The 22,018-nt window shown below is 42.2% G+C and overlaps 1 protein-coding gene across 1 annotated transcript in view; it reads right to left on the reverse strand.

Moving 5' to 3' along the window:
* Window positions 1-1,908: 1,908 nt before the first annotated feature.
* Window positions 1,909-22,018, reverse strand: part of LOC139368133 (LHFPL tetraspan subfamily member 6 protein-like) — a 33,277-nt gene continuing 13,167 nt past the window's right edge. The window contains exons 3-4 of the mRNA XM_071106722.1: window positions 4,086-4,184; window positions 1,909-3,938 (exon numbers count right to left, since the gene is read on the reverse strand). Of these exons, the coding sequence (XP_070962823.1) occupies window positions 3,820-3,938; window positions 4,086-4,184 (218 nt within the window). The 3' untranslated portion in view covers window positions 1,909-3,819. The remainder of the gene's footprint in view (window positions 3,939-4,085; window positions 4,185-22,018) is intronic.

Below are 22,018 nucleotides of genomic sequence, written 5' to 3' on the forward strand. Positions count from 1 at the left end.
CCCCTATCAACACTTTTTAAACTTTTGGTGCCAGAGAGAATGGCATAAGAAAGTAGTCAAGACGACTAGCTAGATTAAGCCTCCGCCAAGGCATTGATGCTATGGACTGGCCCGCCCGTTCCCCAGACCTGAATCCAATTGAGCACATCTGGGACATCATGTCTCCACCAACGCCACGTTGAACCACAGACTGTCCAGGAGTTGGCGGATGCTTTAGTCCAGGTCTGGGAGGAGAACCCTCAGGAGACCATCTGCCACCTCATCAGGAGCATGCCCAGGCATTGTAGGGAGGTCATACAGGCACGTGAAGGCCACACACACTACTGAGCCTCATTTTGACTTGTTTTAAGGACATTACATCAAAGTTGGATCAGCCTGTAGTGTGGTTTTCCACTTTAATTTTGAGTGTGACTCCAAATCCAGACCTCAATGGGTTGATAAATTTGATTTCCATTGATAATTTTTGTGTCTTTGTTGTCAGCACATTCAACTATGTAAAGAAAAAAGTATTTAATAAGAATATTTCATTCATTCAGATCTAGGATGTGTTATTTTAGTGTTCCCTTAATTTTTTTGAGCAGTGTATTTGTAGATATATAGAAAAGCTATATTTCTTATTGTATTGTTACAATCCATAACCGGGCTAAAATTGTGTTTCATTATTTTCCTCGTCTATGAGGACATTGTAATTTTTAAAATAGCCGTGGAGTAGTCTTTGTGTCTCTGAACAACTGGTTATCAATATATAGTTTATTGACGACGAGAGCTACTTGTTTCTCTTTTAATCTATTTTCTTTGAAAATTGGATACAGAACTTTACGCCGTTCTGCAATTTCCTTTGGGAACTGATCACCCGTGCCGATTTTGGTCCCAGCAAATATTTTACCCAGGCTTTTAACCATTATTTTATCTTTAAAGGAAGCAAATCTGCCAACGATTGGGCGTTCATATCTTTGCCCTCTCTGTCCGAAGCGGTGTACAGAGATCTTGGTGCAGTATTTCTCTTAATTGAACAATTCCTACTATTGAAGAATCCCTACTGTTGACCAATCACCAAGGAAGGGGTGTAGACTTTGGTTTGCCTCGAGAATTTTTGAGGTGTGCACAAACAAAAAAAACTTGCCGAAGACCAAATGAACTAAAACGTCCCAAAATGTTGTCATAATATATGCATGAACTGTTCCTACCTGTTTCGGATGGGAAGCATGCAGATGTCTTAATGGTCTGGCAGTGGACCAATGACATTTGGAATTGGTGTGTGTGCATGCGTGCATGTGTGTTAATCCTTACTAATGATTTACCTCCAGCAGCATCTGTTGACAGGTTAACTCCCCTCCCTCCTTGCTGTTCTGTTCATAGTCAATCCTGATGGGTTTTAAAGCCCAAATAACAGCCAGTTCATGTTGTTTGAGCTGACCATCAATAAAGATAAACACGACAGATGGTTTTAACACAGATTAACCAAGCATATCAACTCAGAGACAGCAGGAGCAGTAGAGATACTCTGAATGATTGGCTATGAAAAGCCAACTGACATTTACTCCTGAAGTGCTGACCTGTTGCACCCTCTACAACCACTGTGATTATTATTATTTGACCCTGCTGGTAATTTATGAACATTTTAACATCTTAGCCATGTTCTGTTATAATCTCCACCCGGCACAGCCAGAAGAGGACTGGCCACCCCTCATAGCCTGGTTCCTTTCTAGGGAGTTTTCCCCAGCCACCGTGCTTCTACACCTGCATTAATTGCTGTTTGGGGTTTTAGGCTGGGTTTCTGTACAGCACTTTGTGACATCAGCTGATGCAAACAGGGCTTTATAAATACATTTAATTGATTCACCAATAATCTGAACAGATGAGAAACAAATTGCTGTTAAGGCTTCAAGAAAGACCAATAGTCTCATGCCAAGTGCTTCAATTCAGATTAAGTGGAGCTACAGCTTTAGAACTTCTCCACTTCTGAAAGGTTTGTGAATATTTATTAAGACTTTAAAGTAACAATTTATTTACAGGGTCAAATCTATTGTGTTTCATTCAAATGTAATGTTATACAATACAATATATTGTACATCATACACACACAAAAACACAAACATATGTCAGACATACATTCAGGGACTTTAACATTCCCTGTTTTATAGCTATACTGTAAATAGTTACTGACATGATAACAGTTCAAAATGATTGCAAGATACCAGTAAGGGTTTATATATTTAAAGGGGTGCTGAACTTTTGGCCTCGTTATTCGGCTTGGACATTAATAAATGCAGCAGTCATGACTGAAGCCAAACAAGATTTGTTTTGGAGTGGTGGTTTAACGTGGGTGTCTCATGTGTGTATAATCACTCTGCCACAACAGTACACAGTCACTCAACCTTCTAGATAACTTGAAACAGTCGAACCAGGTCTCGAGTCTTGAAGTCTAGGCTAGCTAGTGCAAGCAAACTTATTTCACCAATTAGCTAGCTCACTGTTGTAACACAGTGACAAAGTTTGTTTGACATTGTTTGACATTGGATAGCCTATCTCTGGCTCTAGTTAGGGACAAATAAATGACACAACGTATGGTTCAATATTGTCATGTTGCACATATTTTAGCTTTCAATATTTGTATATGAATTTCTCCAATTTATAGTTGGTTTGAGATTTTTAAGTAATTGAAATTTGGAGCTTTTGACCTTTTAAAATATTGTCCCAGGTACATTGTGTCATTTACTAATGGTCCCTAACCAGCTCCATAGGGATATTGAATGTCAAACCAAATTGAACATTGCGCTCCAAATTGATGATTACTTGGGTGCTGCCAGCTGTGGGCAGGATTTAAATAAACCCAACCCAAGGAAAACTCTTACGGTACCCTTCATTATGTGACATACAAGCTTTCCTATAATCTTGCAAATCAACCTTTTGGACAAGACTGACTTTATGACCAAAATTATCCAATTTACACTTGGTAGTACATTTTGACGCTACAATAAATGTTTCGGACTCATATCGACGCCATGAGAATGAGCTTTTTACGGGTCTTTAAGGCAATACTAGGCCAATGTGGGGGTACATAACATATTTATTAAATACAGGATGTAAAATACAATAAAAGTAACATCAAAAGTATAGTAATTTAATATATCTTTACCACTGGTTGTGCCACTACTTCAGTTACCACAAAGTTATAGTACATAGACATGACAGAATAGAATAGGAGGCGAAATAGAGAAGCAACCATACAACCCAAGGAAAATAGAGATAGAAACAGATGTTGTTCTTGCTGTCAATGAATACAAAGTATGTAGACTACACTCTTTTGAAATGCTCTGTTGGACAATGGAGTGTAATTGCGAATGTATTGTGTTGTGTTGTATTATTTTCTGCCTCAGTACCAAATGCACCACAAGGTAGTCCGCTCTGCTTCAATTATGATGACAGAGTGCATAACTAGCCTATGGCATTACAGGCCGTGTTCAAGAGCATCAAAATTGTGATGTTCCATGGGTAAATTGTGACTGACTGACTGATCTACAAATAATATTGAGTAGTTATTTATGATGGTGATTTGTAGATCAGTCTCGACTCGCCTTTAAAGTCAGCTGCAATGTCGAATGCGCCCATAGACACTGTCCCCCTGATATTATCCTTTGCTCTGAGTCTCTTCAATTGCCAGTGATGACGGGTGTTGGGGGAGGTGGTCATCATGGTCTCTGTGGCTGTCCCGCCTTGATGACATCAGTAGGGGTACTGCTTCCGTCTCTTCCCAGCGAAGCAGGCCATCCAGGTGCATAACATCATGGTCTCTGTGGCTGTCCTGCACTGATGACATCAGTAGGGGTACTGCTTCTGTCTCTTACCAGCGAAGCAGGCCATCCAGGTGCATAACATCATGGCTGCTGATGCCCCTGCTCCGGTACAGTAGAACGCCCAGCCAATCTCACAAGAACCTGGACGCAGACACAGACACACACACAGCGAATTTGAATCTGAGCCAACATACCATAATATGAGCTGTGACCAATTTGAATGACTTGTTGATTATCAACTTGTGCCTTGAATATGATGGTGTTCTTGTGTGGATGTTTGACCCATACCAAGCTCAAACTGGTTGGATCTATTGCTGCAGGTCTGTCGAACTTCGTCACTGTCCCAACCTAGAGGGTAGAGCGCACACCCCGACCCAATCAGCAACGCTGTACAGAGAGAGAGCGAGAGAGAGAGAGAGAGGGAGAAAATCATTAGAAGTGCTTTACAGCATACATGTGCTAAGCTAAGTCATAAACTCATACAGTACATAATACAGTGAACAGTGCAGCTTGCATTATTCAAAACCACTTTTGATGTACTGAAGTTAGAAAGATACCACAAAAGATAACATTCCTGAGATGGCACTTTCACAAAGAGCTTACATATGTCACCTCATTTTATCACCCTTCATTTTGTAATGAGACACCCGAGCACCATCAGACACACGTACACACACACACACTGGGTTCCCATCATCATCCCTCTCCCCTGGGAACTCTCTCACTCATATTGATCTCATTCACTGACCTGAAACCTTAAGTTAAATCATGTTTTAAACTTTCCATCTCAAAGCTGACTGTCCCTTTCTCCCTCACTTCATGCAGTAACATTTGACTTCTAAATTTCCTCTCAGACGTCTATGTTTGCTCTCAGAAGAAACGCTGACCAGGTATTCTCAGACGTCTATATAACACTTCTAAGATGTCTGTTAGCTCTGAGAAGAAACACTGACCAGGTATTCTAAGACTTCTATAATAGACTTCTAAGATGTCTATGTTAGCTCTCAGAAGAAACGTTGACCAGGTATTCTCAGACCTGTTGCGCAGCATCTCACTGCCTTCCTGAAGACAAACAATGTATACGAAATGCTTCAGTCTGGTTTTAGACCCCATCATAGCACTGAGACTGCACTTGTGAAGGTGGTAAATTACCTTTTAAATGGCATCAGACCGAGGTTCTGCATCTGTCCTTGTGCTCCTAGACCTTAGTGCTGCTTTTGATACCATCAATCACCACATTCTTTTGGAGAGATTGGAAACCCAAATTGGTCTACACGGACAAGTTCTGGCCTGGTTTAGATCTTATCTGTCGGAAAGATATCAGTTTGTCTCTGTGAATGGTTTGTCCTCTGACAAATCAACTGTAAATGTCGGTGTTCCTCAAGGTTCCGTTTTAGGACCACTATTGTTTTCACTATATATTTTACCACTTGGGGATGTCATTCGAAAATATAATGTTAACTTTCACTGCTATGCGGATGACACACAGCTGTACATTTCAATGAAACATGGTGAAGCCCCAAAATTGCCCTCGCTAGAAGCCTGTGTTTCAGACATAAAGAAGTGGATGGCTGCAAACTTTCTACTTTCTACTTTTAATGCTTGTTCTAGGTCCCAAGAATCAAAGAGATCTTCTGTTGAATCTGACAATTAATCTTAATGGTTGTACAGTCGTCTCAAATAAAACTGTGAAGGACCTCGGCGTTACTCTGGACCCTGATCTCTCTTTTGACGAACATATCAAAACTGTTTCAAGGACAGCTTTTTTCCATCTACGTAACATTGCAAAAATCAGAAACTTTCTGTCCAAAAATTATGCAGAAAAATTAATCCATGCTTTTGTTACTTCTAGGTTAGACTACTGCAATGCTCTACTTTCTGGCTACCCGGATAAAGCACTAAATAAACTTCAGTTAGTTCTAAATACGGCTGCTAGAATCCTGACTAGACCAAAAAAATGTGATCATATTACTCCAGTGCTAGCCTCCCTACACTGGCTTCCTGTCAAGGCAAGGGCTGATTTCAAGGTTTTACTGCTTACCTACAAAGCATTACATGGGCTTGCTCCTACCGGTCTTTCCGATTTGGTCCTGCCGTACATACCTACACATACGCTACGGTCACAAGACGCAGGCCTCCTAAATGTCCTTAGAATTTCTAAGCAAACAGCTGGAGACGGGGCTTTCTCCTATAGAGCTCCATTTTTTTGGAATGGTCTGCCTACCCATGTGAGAGACGCAAACTCGGTCTCAACCTTTAAGTCTTTACTGAAGACTCATCTCTTCAGTGGGTCATATGATTGAGTGCTGTCTCTGCCTGGCCGGTTCCCCTCTTTCCACTGGGATTCTCTGCCTCTAACCCTATTACAGGGGCTGAGTCACTGGATTACTGGTGCTCTTTCATGCCGTCCCTAGGAGGGGTGTGTCACTTGAGTGGGTTGAGTCAATGATGTGATCTTCCTGTCCGGGTTGCCCCCCCCCCCCCCCCGGGTTCGTGCCATGTCAGAGATCTTCGTGGGCTATACTCGGCCTTGTCTCAGGATGGTAAGTTGGTGGTTGAAGATATCCCTCTAGTGGTGTGGGGGCTGTGCTTTGGCAAAGTGGGTGTGGTTATATCCTGCCTGTTTGGCCCTGTCCAGGGTATCTTCGGACGGGGCCACAGTGTCTCCTGACCCCTCCTGTCTCAGCCCCCAGTATTTATGCTGCAATAGTTTGTGTCGGGGGGCTAGGGTCAGTCTGTTATATCTGGAGTATTTATCCTGTCTTATCCTGTGTGAATTTAAGTATGCTCTCTCTAATTCTCTTTTTTTCCTCTCTCAGAGGACATGAGCCCTAGGACAATGCCTCAGGACAACCTGGCCTGATGACTCCTTGCTGTCCCCAATCAACCTGGCCGTGCTGCTGCTCTAGTTTTAACTGTTCTGCCTGCAGTTATGGAACCCTGACCTGTTCACCGGATATGCTACCTTGTCCCAGACCTGCTGATTTAAACTCTCTAGAGACAGAAGGAGTGGTTGAGATACTCTGAATGATCGGCTATGAAAAGCCAAATGACATTTACTCCTGAGGTGCTGACCTGTTGCACCCTCTACAACCACTGTGATTATTATTATTTTACCCTGCTGGTCATCTATGAAGAATTGAACATCTTGGCCATGTTCTGTTATAATCTCCACCCGGCACAGCCAGAAGAGGACTGGCCACCCCTCATAGCCTGGTTCCTCTCTAGGTTTCTTCCTAGGTTCTGGCCTTTCTAGGGAGTTTTTCCTAGCCACCGTGCTTCTACACCTGCATTGCTTGCTGCTTGGAGTTGTAGGCTGGGTTTCTGTACAGCACTTTGTGACATCAGCTGATGTAAGAAGGGCTTTCTAAATACATTTGATTGATTGAGAAGAGTAGTTCACAATCTAGTCTGGTTGCGGCCGTAACTAGACCTCGTTTCAAAGGTATGAACAAATGATCTTATTTGTATTCCTAGCAATCACAACTATACATTGTTTGAGACACACTTTTATAAGTCTCAGTCACAAACAGCTCCAATAAGCTCCAAAGATCTGTGGTGGACTGTGTTAAACAGGATGCTAGTCTATTCCCAATCTACACATACACACACACGCATGCAAGCAGGCATGTGCCCAAACACATACACACGCACTCCGTCCTGCTCACATGGAAATGCTGGACAACAGCACAGCGTCCCATGCCAAGACAGACATTCCTGCCAGGCCCAGCCACTTCACTACCTAGAGATTGTAAATGCTTTACAACAGATCTGTTTGTGGTTCAGAGACAGACACCAATATAACCAGTGTTACAGTATGTTACTCCTTCCCTCTTCTTTTTCATGGCCCATTGGGACATGGAGATGTGGCTACAACAGTTCATAAACTGTATGGTGGGTGGTGGGTTTATTATTATATGCGTTTTAACAGTATACCGTCAGGTTGCTCTGTTTGTGACAACATCCACAGTGGGTTTGTTCCTGTGCTTGGCGAGGTCTGTGTAGCCTACACCACCGACAAGTCTCCACTCATCAGAATGATATGTAGGTTTAATCCTTTTTCCACTTTCAAAGCCAATAAAACACTCAGGATGAAATGAAATTCACATAAAACATGCTCATAGGTTCAACATGTAATTACACTGAACAAAAAAAGGTGCGCAAAATGTAAAGTGTTGGTCCCATGGTTCATGAGCTGAAATAAAAGATCCCAGAAATGTTCCATATGCACAAAAAGCTTATTTCTCTCAGATGTTGTGCACAAAATGTGTTTACATTGCAGTTAGTGAGCATTTCTCCTTTGTCAAGACAATTAATCAGCCTGACAGGTGTGGCATATCAAGAATCATATTAAACAGCATGATCATTACACAGGTGCACCTTGTGCGGGGGACCATAAAAGGACACACTTAAAATGTTCAGTTTTGTAACAAAACACATTGCCACAGATGTCTCAAGTGTTCAGGGAGCCTGCAATTGGCATGCTGACTGCAGGAATGTCAACCAGAGCTTTTGCCAGATTATTGATTGGTCATTTTTCTACCATCTACCAATGTTGTTTTAAAGAATTTGGCAGTACGTCCAACCGGCCTCACAACCGCAGACCACGTGTATGGCGTCGTGTGGGTGAGTGGTTTGCTGATGTCAATGTTGTGAACAGAGTGCCACATGGTGGCGTTGGGGTTATGGTTTGGGCAGGCATAAGCTACAGACAACGAACACAATTGCATTTTATTTATGAAATTTGAAATCACAGAAATACCGTGACTGTAAGGAATGCGTACTGGCGGCAGAGAACTCAGGCGCAGGAGAGCAAAGACTTAAACTGCGCCGTTGTAACATAATCAAAATCACTGTGAACAAAACTATATATATGGGACAAAAACCCTTCGCACGCCAGACATAACGTGCATAAGCACTTACAACAAACAATTCCGGACAAAGACATGGGGGAAACAGGGGATTAAATACACATGTAATTATGGAATTGGAACCAGGTGTGTGGGAAGACAAGACAAAAAAAATTGAAAATTAAAAGGTGGATCGGCGATGGCTAGAAGGCCGGCGACACCGACCGCCGCCCGAACAAGGAGAGGGCCCGACCTCGGCGGAAGTCGTGACAGCGACGAGATCCTGAGGTATCTGTGACCAGCATATCTGTATTCCCAGTCATATGAAATCCATAGGTTAGGGCCTGATTTATTTAAATTGACTGATTCCCTCATGAACTGTAACACAGTCAAATCTTTGAAATAGTGTTTATATTTTTGTTCATAGATCTAGTGCTTTCAGAAAGTTTTCATAAAACATTGTTGTGTTACAGCCTGAATTCAAAATGGATTCAATTCACCCATCTACACACAATATCCCATAATGACAAAGTGAAAACATGTTTCTAGACATTTTTGTACATTTATTGAAAATTAAATACAGAAATCTCATTTACATAAGTATTCATACCACTGAGTCAATACTTTGTAGGAGAGCCTTTGGCAGCGAATATAGTTGTGAGTCTTTCTGAGTAATTCTCTAAGAGCTTTCCATACCTGGATTGTGCCATTTATTATTTTCAGAATTCTTCAAGCTCTGTCTAATTGGTTGTTGATCATTGCTAGACAACCCTTTTTTGGTCTTGCCATAGATTTTCATGTAGATTTAAGTCAAAACTGTAACTCGGCCACTCTTGAACTTTCACTGTTTCTTGGTAAGCAACTCCAGCGTAGATTTAGCTTTGTGTTTTAGATTATTGTCCTGCTGAAAGGCGAATTAATCGCAGTGTCTTGTGGAAAGCAGACAACCAGGTTTTCCTCTAGGATTTTGCCTGTGCTTAGCTCCATTCCATTTCTTTATACTGAAACTCCCCAGTCCTCCGATTAAGTATACCCATAACATGACGCAGCCACCACTATGCTTGAAAAAACAAATTAATGTGTTGTATTGGATTTGCCCCAAACATAACATTTTGTATTCAGGACAAAAACTGAATTGCTTTGCCACATTTTTTTAAGTAGTAGTGCCTTTAGTGTTTTGAAATAAGTTTTATTCTTCTTTTCACTCTGTCAATTAGGTTAGTATTGTGGAGTAACTACAATTTTGTTGACTCATTCTCAGTTTTCTCCTATCACAGCCATTAAAAACTCTGTAACTGTTTTAAAGTCACCACTGTCCTCATAGTGTTAATCCCTGAGCGGTTTCCTTCCTCTCCGGCAACTGAGTTAGAAAGGACACCTGTATCTTTCAAGTGATGGGTTGCATTGATAGACCATCCACAGAGTAATTTAAAACTTCCCCATGCTCAAAGGGATATTCAATGTCTGCTTTGAAAAACCTCCCTGGTCTTCGTGGTTGAACCGGTGTTTGAAATTCATTGCTCGACTGAGGGACCTTACAGATCATAGTATGTGGCATAATCATAATATTAAACACTATTTTTGCACACAGACCATGTCCATGCAATTTATGTGACTTGTTAAGCACATTGTACCCCTGAACGTATTAGGCTTAACATAACAAAGGGGTTGAATACTTATTGACTCAAGACATTTAAGCTTTTTATTTTTATTAAATTAGTAAAAATGTCTAAAACATAATTCCACTTTGACATTGTGGGGTATTGTGTGTAGGCCAGAGACCCCAAATCTTAATTTAATCTAGATAGATGTAGGCTTGATTCATGAATTCTATTTTGCAAACACCAAGACAAAACAGTTCTCTCATCTACGGTATGGTCTTGGTTATCTTGGAGCTTACCTCTCTGCTGCAGCAGTCAGAGCATGCCAAGCGCTCCTCAACTATCTCCTGACTGTGGATGCAGGCCCCACATCCTAACCCTGCTGGCCTGACTGCGCAGGAAGCAGAGGACAGGGGGAAAGAGACCGGCTCAGATACATTTTAATCCCCCCTTCCCTCGCCTCGACAGTGTTGAGGCATGAAAGAGACAGCAAGGGAGCAGGCAGGCCATATGGTCCCAGAGGAGCAGCCAGCCAAAGCCTGCAGAGGTTCTATTGCCTGCCACATGAACACCCTAGTCCCTTTATTCCCTAAATAGAGGGCCATTTGGGACGAGCCCAGGGACTCACGACTTCAACACCAGAGAGACTATACTCAGCACTCTACCGCAGCTCTGTGAAGAGAGAAGCAGAGAGGGGGTTTAATCCTACAAATCCGACTATTGCAGACATCAACAGTATAGTAGTCAGTGTGCTAGCTGTATTTATGTTATATTCATTTGATCCCGGTGTATGTAAATGTGTTCACTACCAAACCACAATGGAGATATGTGAGAAAAAAAAAGAAAAGAGTTTGACTGTGTCCTTGTTCTACTGGAAATGCCAAAAACAGTGTCAGAGAGAGGAGACGAGTTGGAGATGATAACTTCAGTATGTACTGCTAATATGGTGTATATACAGTAGGAGTTGAGTGAGTGAGTGACAGGGGTGTGTAAATGATGCAGGAAAGGAATGTAGTGTGAAGTTATACGGATTACAGTGAGGCTGTGACTATGGTAATAGAGGCTGGGCTAGGTGTGAGTGGGAATGGGGAAATTAGGTCAAGACTGACTGAACTTCTGAGCAGCAGCAGCACTACAGAACACAGCATGTGTTGATGTCCTATATACTACAAATCTCTGAAGTGCCATAGGCCACAAAACAGATGAAATATTGCCAGGAGCATATTCTGTGCTTCGATCTGGCACTGTATAAGACTTCTTATACTATCATATGGTGATGGTATCCGTTCTACTAAAGCAAGAGCATTGCTTACAGTATAAATCTCTCTTTATCTCTCTGTGTACACAACACTGACCTAACACTGAGGCCAGGATTCAATACGATCGTGCATTGTCAACAATAAAAGGCAATGTTCCTGTGTTTGGGGAGATTGCATTCAAGGTAAACGTTGCAGATATCGACTCTAACGGTGCGGTCATATATAATCCCGGCCTAAATACATACCACTGAATAAAATGTTGCAGGTTTAATAGTGGTGGAGTATAATAGAAGTTGTGCTTCAGTCGGTCTGGTATTCCTAACTCCTCTCACTCAGATCCTACAGATGCTTTATTCAAGACACCCTCTGCAAGGATGATTCATTATTTTGCCTCTGGATATGCGTTTTAGAGTCTTATTATTATTTATTTCCCCTTGTCTGAATTGACATATCACTCATCGCAGTGCCTTTCTCCCCCATCACCACCATGTAGCAGCAATCCCTATACTCATTTGATGTTGGTATTGTCTTCACTGAGTATTTTGTCTGCAGTTCCAGCTGAGGTTTTAATCATACCAAAGGCTTAGCGAACGATATATCAAAAACCTTACATTCCCTCTCTCCCACATCCACTCCTTTGCCTTGGAGACACTGAACAACACACTGCTGATTCCCTGGATTCTGTGATCCCAGATTGCTTTTCTCTAAGTATGGCCAATTATAACAAAGGGAAATCTTTGAGTTATAATTGGTCTCCTCCTATTTTGGATGAAATCAAAATCAAATCAAAGTTTATTGGGCACAGATTTGCAGATTTTACTGCAGGTGCAGCGATCTAAAACGATGCTCAAATAATAAAAAAAAATGCAAATGAAATTAAGAAAAATGAGGACGAGCAATGCCAGAGTCCAGAATATATAAATATATATACACACACTACCGTTCAAAGGTTTGGGGGTCACTTAAAAATGTCCTTGTTATTGAAAGAAAAGAAAACATTTGGTCCATTAAAATAACATCAAATAGATTAGAAATACAGTGTAGCCATTGGTAATGTTGTAAATGACTATTGTAGCTGGAAATTGATTATTTTTAATCAAATATCTACATAGGCGTACAGAGGCCCATTATCAGCAACCATCACTCCTGTGTTCCAATGGCATGTTGTGTTAGCTAATCCAAATGTATCATTTTAAAAGGCAAATTCATCATTAGAAAACCATTTTGCAATTATGTTAGCACAGTTGAAAACTGTTGTCCTTCTTTTGACTAGTTGAGTATCTGGAGCATCAGCATTTATGGGTTCGATTACAGGCTCAAAATGGCCAGAAACAAAGTACTTTCTTCTGCAACTCGTCAAACAATTTTTGTTCCGAGAAATGAAGGCTATTCCATGTGAGAAATTGCCAATAAACTGAAGGTGTTCGTACAACGCTGTGTACTACTCTCTTCACAGAACAGTGAAAACTGGCTCTAACCAGAATAGAAAGAGGAGTGGGAGGCCCCGGTGCACAACTGAGCAAGGGGACAAGTACATTAGAGTGTCTAGTTTGAGAAACAGAAGCCTCACAAAACCTCAACTGGCAGCTTCACCCACAAAACACCAGTCTCAAAGTCAACAGTGAAGAGGCGACTCCGGGATGTGGGCCTTCTAGGCAGAGTTGCAAAGAAAAAGCCATATCTCAGACTGGCCAATAAAAATAAAAGATTAAGATGGTCAAAAGAACACAGACACTGGACAGAGGAAGATTGGAAAAAAGTGTTATGGACAGACAAATCTAAGTTTGAGGTGTTCGGGATCACAAAGAAAAACATTTGTGAGACGCAGAAAAAAAAAAAAGATGGCGTGCTTGACGCCATCTGTCAAGCATGTTGGAAGCAATTTTATGGCCATATGATTTTATGGGGGTGCTTTGGTGGTGGTAAAGTGGGAGATTTGAACAGGGTAAAAGGGATCTTGAAGAAGGAAGGCTATCACTCACTATCATTTGCAAACGCCATGCCCTGTGGAAGGCGCATAATTGGAGCCAATTTCCTCCTACAACAGGACAATGACCCAAAGCACAGCTCCAAACTATGCAATAACTATTTAGGGAAGAAGCAGTCAGCTGGTATTCTGTCTGTAATGGAGTGGCCAGCACAGTCACCGGATCTCAACCCTATGTTTACATCTGCTCCTGCCACGCCCTCTACTTCTCATCCTGTGTATCCCTAACCTGCCACCACTTCCCCAGTGCTCTCTCCTCCTGTGTGTGTGTGTGATTGTGTGGGTGGAGACAGGTGTACTGGAGGCAGAGCAGATCCCCATCAGCTGCAACCTCTTCCATAGTCAAGACCTCCACAAATACTCAGCCCTGCCACTTCCATGCAGCCAGATCGTAACCTCTGCTCGGTCAGTCTGCGTTTTTAGCCGTTTGTTCATGCTTAGATCATGTTTTCGTGTTATGCCTGGTTTGGGTTCACCTGTTCTGCTCTGCGTGACACCCTATTGAGCTGTTGTGGGAGCAGTTTGACATTATGCTACGTAAGAAGTGCCCATCAAGCCAATCCAATTTGTGGGAAGTGCTTCAGGAGGCATGAAGTGAAATCTCTTCAGATTACCTCAACAAATTGACAACTAGAATGCCAAAGGTCTGCCAGGCTGTAATTGCTGCAAATGGAGGATTCTTTGATGAAAGCAAAGTTTGAAGGACAATTATTATTTCAATTAAAAATCATTATTTATAACCTTGTCAAATGTCTTGACTATATTTCCTATTCATTTTGTAACTAATTTCATATCTTCTGTATACCACCCCTATCTTGTCACAACACAGCTGATTGGCTCAAATGCATTAAGAAGGAAAGAAATTCCACAAATTAACTTAACAAGGCACACCTGTTCATTGGAATGCATTCCATGAAGCTGGTTAAGATAATGACAAGTGTGCAAAGCTGTAATCAATGCAAAGTTTGGATACTTAGAAGAATCTCAAAATAATGTTTGCATTTGTTTAGAACTTTTTTAGTTACATTATTTCATACATAGTTTTGATGTCTTCACTATTCACTACTGAGTGCATAGAACATAAAAATCATCTGTCCTCAGTTGCAACACTCACTACCGAGTTCAAAACTGCCTCTGGAAGCAATGAAAGCACAAGAACTGTTCGTTGGGAGCTTAATGGAATGGGTTTTCATGGCCGAGCAACCGCACACAAGTCTAAGATCACCATGCCAAGCGTCGGCTGGAGTGGTGTAAAGCTCGCTACAATTGGACTCTTAAAACAGTGGAAATTATTTCTCTGGAGTTATGAATCATGCTTCACCATCTGGCAGGACAATGGACAAATCTGGGTTTGGCGGATGCCAGGAGAATGCTACCTGCCCCCATGCATAGCGCAGTTGTTGAATAATAATGGAGCTGCAGGGGATGGCTGCTGTTTTACAAGCTCCTAACCTAACACATTTCAGGTAAGACCTAGATGCAGACAATGTCGAGGTAACAGTTTATTAATCCAAAAGGGGCAGGCAAAGGACAGGTCAAGGGCAGGCAGGGGTCAGTAATCCAGATAGGTGGGGCAAAGGTAAAGGACGGCAGGCAGGCTCAGAGGTCAGTAATCCGGATAAGTTGGGCAAAGGTACAGGACAGCAGCCCGGCTCGGGGCAGGCGTAAAAGGTCAACACCGGGATAACTAGGAAACAGGAACAATCGAGAGACAGAAACAGAGGGGAAAATGCTGGTAGGCTTGACAAAACAAAACGAACTGGCAACAGAAAAACAGAGAGCACAGGTATAAATACACAGGGGATAATGGGAACAATGGGCGACACCTGGAGAGGGGTGGAGACAATCACAAAGACAGGTGAAACAGATCAGGGAGTGATATAACCAACTTTGCTATTTTGTTAGTTTTTTTCACATAGTTTGTAACGCATTTTGTACATAATGTTGCTACCGTCTCTTATGGCGGAAAAGAGCTTCTGGACATCAGAACAGAGATTTACTCCCCTCGAACTGGATGAAGATTTTTTATTTCATGAGTCCAACGCAAAGGGTATACTGCTTCCCGGAGTCTAGGCCCAAATCCCCTTCATTCGCGTGAAGAAAAGACAAAAACACAGGAGGCAGAGATCTGGGTGACTTGTGAGAATTTGTCGGCATGAGTAAACCACCACTACCCTCTGTATTATTGGCCAATGTGCAATCATTGGAAACTATCCTACCAACGGGACATTAAAAACTGTAATCTCTTATGTTTCACTGACACTTTCCCGAACGACGACAGGGATTATATAGAGCAGGCTAGCTTATCCGTGTTTCGGCAGGACAGAGCTGCTAAGTCTGGTAAAATGTGGGGCAGGGGTGTGTCTATTTGTCAATAACTGCTGGAGCGTGATGTCTAATATTTAAAAAAGTCTTGAGGTATTGCTCACCTGAGGTAGAATACCTCATGATAAGCTGTGGAACACATTATCTAACAAGAAAGTTCACATGTATATTATTCATAGCTGTCTATTTACCACCACAAACCGATGCTGGCACTAAGAACGCAATCAATGAGCTGTATAAGGCCATAAGCAAACAAGAAAATGCTATTCCAGAAGCAGGGCTCCTAGAAGCCGGGGACTTGCAGGCAAAAAACTTAAATCCTTTTAACCTAAAATGTCACATGTGCAACCAGAGGGGGAAAGAAAAAATAAAAACTCTAGACCACCGTTACTCAACACACAAACGCATACAAAGCTCTCCCTTGCCCTCCATTTGGCAAATATGACCATAATTATATCCTCTTGATTCCTGAATACAAGCAAAAACTAAAGCAGGAAGTAACAGTGACTCACTCAGTACGGAATTGGTAATATGAAGCGGATGCTACGCTTCAGGACAGTTGTGCTAGCACAGACTGGAATATGTTCTGGGATTCATCCAATGGCATTGAGTGTACCACCTCAGTCACCAGCTTCATTAATAAGTCCATCGACGACGTCGTCCCCACAGTGACCGTACATACATTTCCCAACCAGAAGCCATGGATTACAGGCAACATCTGCATCGAAGTAAAGGCTAGAGCTGCCGCTTTCAAGGAGCGGGATACTAATCTGGTAACGTAAAAGAAATACCACTATGCCCTCAGTAGAACCATCAAATAGGAAAAGCGTCAGTACAAGACTAAGACTGAATCCTACTACACTGGCTCTTGACACTCGAACGTGGCAGGGCTTGTAAACTATTACGAACCACAAAGGGAAACCCAGCCACGAGCTGCCCAGTGATGCAACCTACCAGACGAGCTAAATGCCTTTTATGCTCACTGAGGCAAGCAACACTGAAGCATGCACGAGAGCACCAGCTCAGTTCCAGAAGACTGTGTGATTACGCTCTCCGCAGATGATGTGAGCAAGACCTTTAAACAGGCCAACATTCACAAAGCCACAGGGACAGATGGATTACCAGGACGTGTACTCAAAGCATGTGTGGACACACTGGCAAGTTTTTTCACTGACATTTTCAACCTCTCCCTGGCCGAGTCTGTAATACCTTCATGTTTCAAACAGACCACCATAGTCCCTGTGCCAAAGAAAGCAAAGGTAACCTGCCTAAAAGATTACCGCCCCGTAGCACTCACATTGGTAGCCATGAAGTCCTTTAAAAGGCTGGTCATGGCTCATATCAACACCCTAGACCCACACTGCCCTTTCCCACCTGGACAAAAGAAACACATACGTGAGAATGAGCTCTTGAGTTGGGAAAATCTTGTGCAATACACAGACGCATGTCTTGTATTCAAGATCCTTAATGGCCTGGCTCCCCCTCCACTCAATATTTTTGTTAAACAAAAAACCCAGACATATGGCAGCAGATCCACAAGGTCTGCCATGAGAGGTGACTGTATAGTTCCCCTAAGGAAAAGCACCTTTAGTAAATCTGCATTCTCTGTGAGAGCTTCCCATGTCTGGAATACACTGCCATCAGACACACATAACTGCACCACATATCACACTTTCACAAAATGCTTGAAGACATGGCTAAAGGTCAATCAGATTTGTGAACATGGTCCCTAGCTGTGTGTTGCCGCTTTCCATGTTGTCTGTTGTCTGTAGCTTGTGAGGTGTGGAAACACTTTGTTGCTTTTATGAATTTTGTCTTGCTGCTTTTTGTTTTATGTTGCTCTGTCTGTATGCTACGTCTTGCTTGTCCTATGTTGCTCTGTATGCTATGTCTTGCTTGTCCTATGTTGCTATGTCTTGCTTGTTCTATGCTGCTATTGTCTATATTGTAATTTTTTTTAATAACCTGCCCAGGGACTGCGGTTGAAAATTAGCCGGCTGGCTAAAACCGGCACTTTTACTGAAACGTTGATTAATGTGCACTGTCCCTGTAAAAATAAAAATAAACTCAAACTCAATGCTATTCATTGACTACAACTCACCATTTAACACCATAGTGCCCTCAAAGCTCATCACTAAGCTAAGGACCCTGGGACTAAACACCTCCCTCTGTAAATGGATCCTGTACATCCTGGATGGGCCGCCCCCAGGTGGTAAGAGTAGGCAACACCACAGCTGCCACGCTGATTCACAACACTGGAGCCCCTCAGGGGTGCGTGCTTGGCCCACTACTGTACTCCCTGTTCACCCACGACTGCGTGGCCAAGCATGCCTCCAACACCATCATCAAGTTTGCTGATGACAACATGTGACAGCCTATTGGGATGAGGTCAGAGACCTGGTGGTGTTGTGCCAGGACAACGTCTCAATGTGAGCAAGACAAAGGAGCTGATCGTGGACTATAGTAAAATGAGGGTCGAACGGGCCACCATTAACATTAACGGGACTGAAGTGGAGCGGGTCGAGAGTTAAGTTCCCTGGTGTCCACATCACCAACAAACTATCATGGTCCAAACACACCAAGAGAGTCGTAAAGAGGGCACGACAACACATTTGCCCCTTCAGGAGACTAAAAAGATTTGGCATGGGTCCCCATCTCCTCAAATTTCTACAGCTTTACCATCAAGAGCATCCTGACCGGTTGCATCACAGCCTAGTATGGCAACTGCTCGGCTACAGAGGGTAGTGCGTACAGTTCAGTACATCACTGTGGCCAAGTTTCCTGACATCTAGGACTTATATACTAGGGGGTGTCAGAGGAATTCCCCCCCAAAATTGGTAAAAGACTCCAGTCACGCAAGTCATAGACTGTTCTCTCTGCTACCGCACGGCAAGCGGTACTGGAAAGCCAAGTCTAGAACCAAAAGGCTCCTTAACAGCTTCTACCCCCAAGCAATAAGACTGCTGAACAACTAAACAAATCAAATGGCCACCCAGATTATTTACATTGACCCCCCCCCTCACTTTACAAATGACCTTGACTAACCTGTACATTGACTCACTACCGGTACACCCTGTATATAGCCTCGTTATTGTTAAGTACATTTCTTGTGTTACTTTAATTTTTACTATAATTTAATACATATTTTATTAACTCTTTCTTGAACTGCATTATTGTTTAAGGGATTGTAAGTACGCATTTCACGGTAAGGTCTACCTGTTGTATTCGGCGCATGTGACAAATAAAATTAGATTTGAACTGTAAAGTTTGGTGTAGGAGGGATAATGGTCCAGGGTTGTTTTGCATTGTTCGTGCTAGGCCCCTTAGTTCCAGTGAAGGGAAATCTTAACACTACAGCATACAATGACATTCTAGACGACTCTTCGCGTCTAACTTGATGGGAACAGTTTACAATGAGTGTACAAAACATTAGGAACACCTGCACTTTCCATGACAGACTGACCAGGTGAATTCAGGTCAAAGCTATGATCCCTTATTGATGCCTACTTTAAATGCACTTCAAATCAGTGTAGATGAAGGGGAGGAGACAGGTTAAAGAGGGATTTTTAAGCCTTGAGACAATTGAGACATGGATTGTGTGTGCTATTCAGAGGGTGAATGGGCAAGACAAAAGATTTAAGTGCCTTTGAACGGGGTATGGTAGTAGGTGCAGGCGCACGGGTTTGAGTGTGTCAAGAACTGCAACGCTGCTGGGTTTTTCACACTCAACAGTTTCCAGTGTGTATCAAGAATGGTCCAACACCCAAAGGACATCCAGCCAACTTGACACAAGTGCAGGAAGCATTGGAGTCAACATGGGCCAGCATCCCTGTGGAACACTTGACACCTTGTAGACTCCATGCTTCTGCTCTTTCATAACAATCATCCCATATTCCCTGCATAGTCAGGGGAGTTCAGTGAAGGAGCGGCGATGGACACAAACAGGATCGGGGGAGTGTCACCACACCACTGCAGCTGGGTTACAGTGTTGTGGTAACAGATACAGTATAAGAACAGGCAGACCTAGTTAGCAATCTGTAATGCAGAGTGAAAAAGAAAGAAAAAAATATTGGTGTAAAAAAAAAAAAAAAAAGTCAATTTCAGTGACATAATATTGTGTCTGTTCATGTTGTGGAAAGTTATTGGTTTTCTTTATTTATGATCATGATTCGACTTAAGCATGCAATATGTAGCTGACAAGTTACAGCTTCATATGTTGATTGTAAGATCAACAACGTTCAGTTCATTATAATTTCGCTTGGAGGAGAAAGTCTTGAGCTGCACAAGCACGGCACACGTAATAAAGAGGAGAGACTAAGAAAAAGTGAGTGGTTGACTTATGGTTGTAGGTTTGAGAGTGAGTGGTTGGTTGACTTATGGTTGTAGGTTTGAGAGTAAGTGGTTGAGTGAGTGAGGGATATAAATTGTGTGGGATTAAAACTACTGTAAAATAAGAGCTTTAGAGGAATCAGAAGTGGGAGAAGAAACAATAGGAAGACACACAGCAAGTGTGTGCCATGTTTGTGTTAACGTCTGTGTTGTTTGTGGTGACTGTGTGGGTTCAGAGCCATATGTTCTGCCAGGTTGTCATGGTGGCACCATTCCATTTGGCCTTCTAGAGCACCTAAACCAATGGCCACACAGAACAGCACAGTAGTCAACCGTCCCACCCCTACACCACCTACAGAACCCTGACCACACAGTAAAGAACAGCAGACAGCCACCAACCCAGCTGTTATAATCAAGGAGAAAACCTCTACCGGGGTTGGCTTCTATACTCAGGACAGTATGTGCAGCAGCAGTGTTGACAGGCAGGCAAGTAGACTCACAGGCAGATAGACGGGATGAACATTAGGAAATAGGCAATTTACAGCTGTCAATTATGCATCGAACCTGCTCTGCATATTTAACCACCTGACTGAGAGTCAGTGATTTACTTACTACAGATTGGATATGTATCTATGTCTAAATTACTGTTCTACTGTGTGTGTGTGCCTGCGAGTGTGTGCTTGGGGTCAGGATTATGAATGATGTCTGAGACTAACCTCGCTTTCTGAGACTAATTTTGGCAGCTAGTGATCAACTGACGTAAAATGTTGTCTGTATCCGTAAGCTACAATGAAAGCCAATATAATGAAAGCCAATTAATTTTCCGTAGGCGGTTGGTCAGACGAGGCAATACCTCTGTCACGTCTGTGAGGCTGGAGAACAAAGGAGACTGTTGCAGAGCTTTCAAAGGTCTCTGGGCTGCATCCAGCCTGCCTGTAGTGCCCCTGAACTCAACAGGCTGGCACCAATTTTGTACACATTTGTCATTCTCTCTGGAATTAACCCTTTTACTGTGTATATTACTTTTTAAGATTGGTCTAAACTTCCCAAGTTGTGATGTTTGTTTTACTATCTACAAGAAACTGGAATGTATGCAAATTGTGATGATGCAATATAAGAACATCTGAGAATCTCCCATTTCCATGATTGCTACAAGTTGGCCTCATTGCTGATGTTTTCATATAAAGACTTGAAAAAAGGGTGGATTGGAATCTAAACCTTGGGTATTTGTGTTGCGGTGATATCGTCAAACAGTAATGCTACAGTAATTAAGCTCAGGAATGTGGGTATTAACAAATGCAAGATGTTGTCTGTGGGATATGTTCAGATTAAACAGATCCACAATGGCTAAATCACAGGGATATAAAAACCTGTAATGGAAGATCTTATCAGCACAGCAGATCCGTTTGTTCTTGCCAGCTGAACTGCAAAGCTGAATATTTTCTGGATGTGGTATTGTGAGTGTACCCATAGCTACATCAGCTTTCCTTGCACACATTAATGAATTGACAAGATCTCACAGCGGATAGTGAAAATGAGAGCAGCCAACCAACCAGACCAGCATACTGACGCTCACCCTAAACACTTGAGCATGGCCTGCCCTCACTTCCTCACGGCTTAGGAAGCAAAATAAAAAAAAAAGAAACAAATCACAGCAAAATATCTACTTAATTCTTATCAAAAACTGCATTATACATGTAAATAATGTTCTGATTTTTTTCAAACCAAAATAGACAGTTGTAGAATATTCTGTATAACAAAAATACACGTTTTTCCAAAGCAGAATCCACATTAGTACTAAGTGCAAATTTATATATATTTTTCATAGAAAAATTATTTTTGGGAAAATACACACAATATAGCACTATGT

Source organism: Oncorhynchus clarkii, chromosome 2 (assembly GCF_045791955.1).
Source record: "Oncorhynchus clarkii lewisi isolate Uvic-CL-2024 chromosome 2, UVic_Ocla_1.0, whole genome shotgun sequence".
Classification (NCBI taxonomy): Eukaryota; Metazoa; Chordata; class Actinopteri; order Salmoniformes; family Salmonidae; genus Oncorhynchus; species Oncorhynchus clarkii.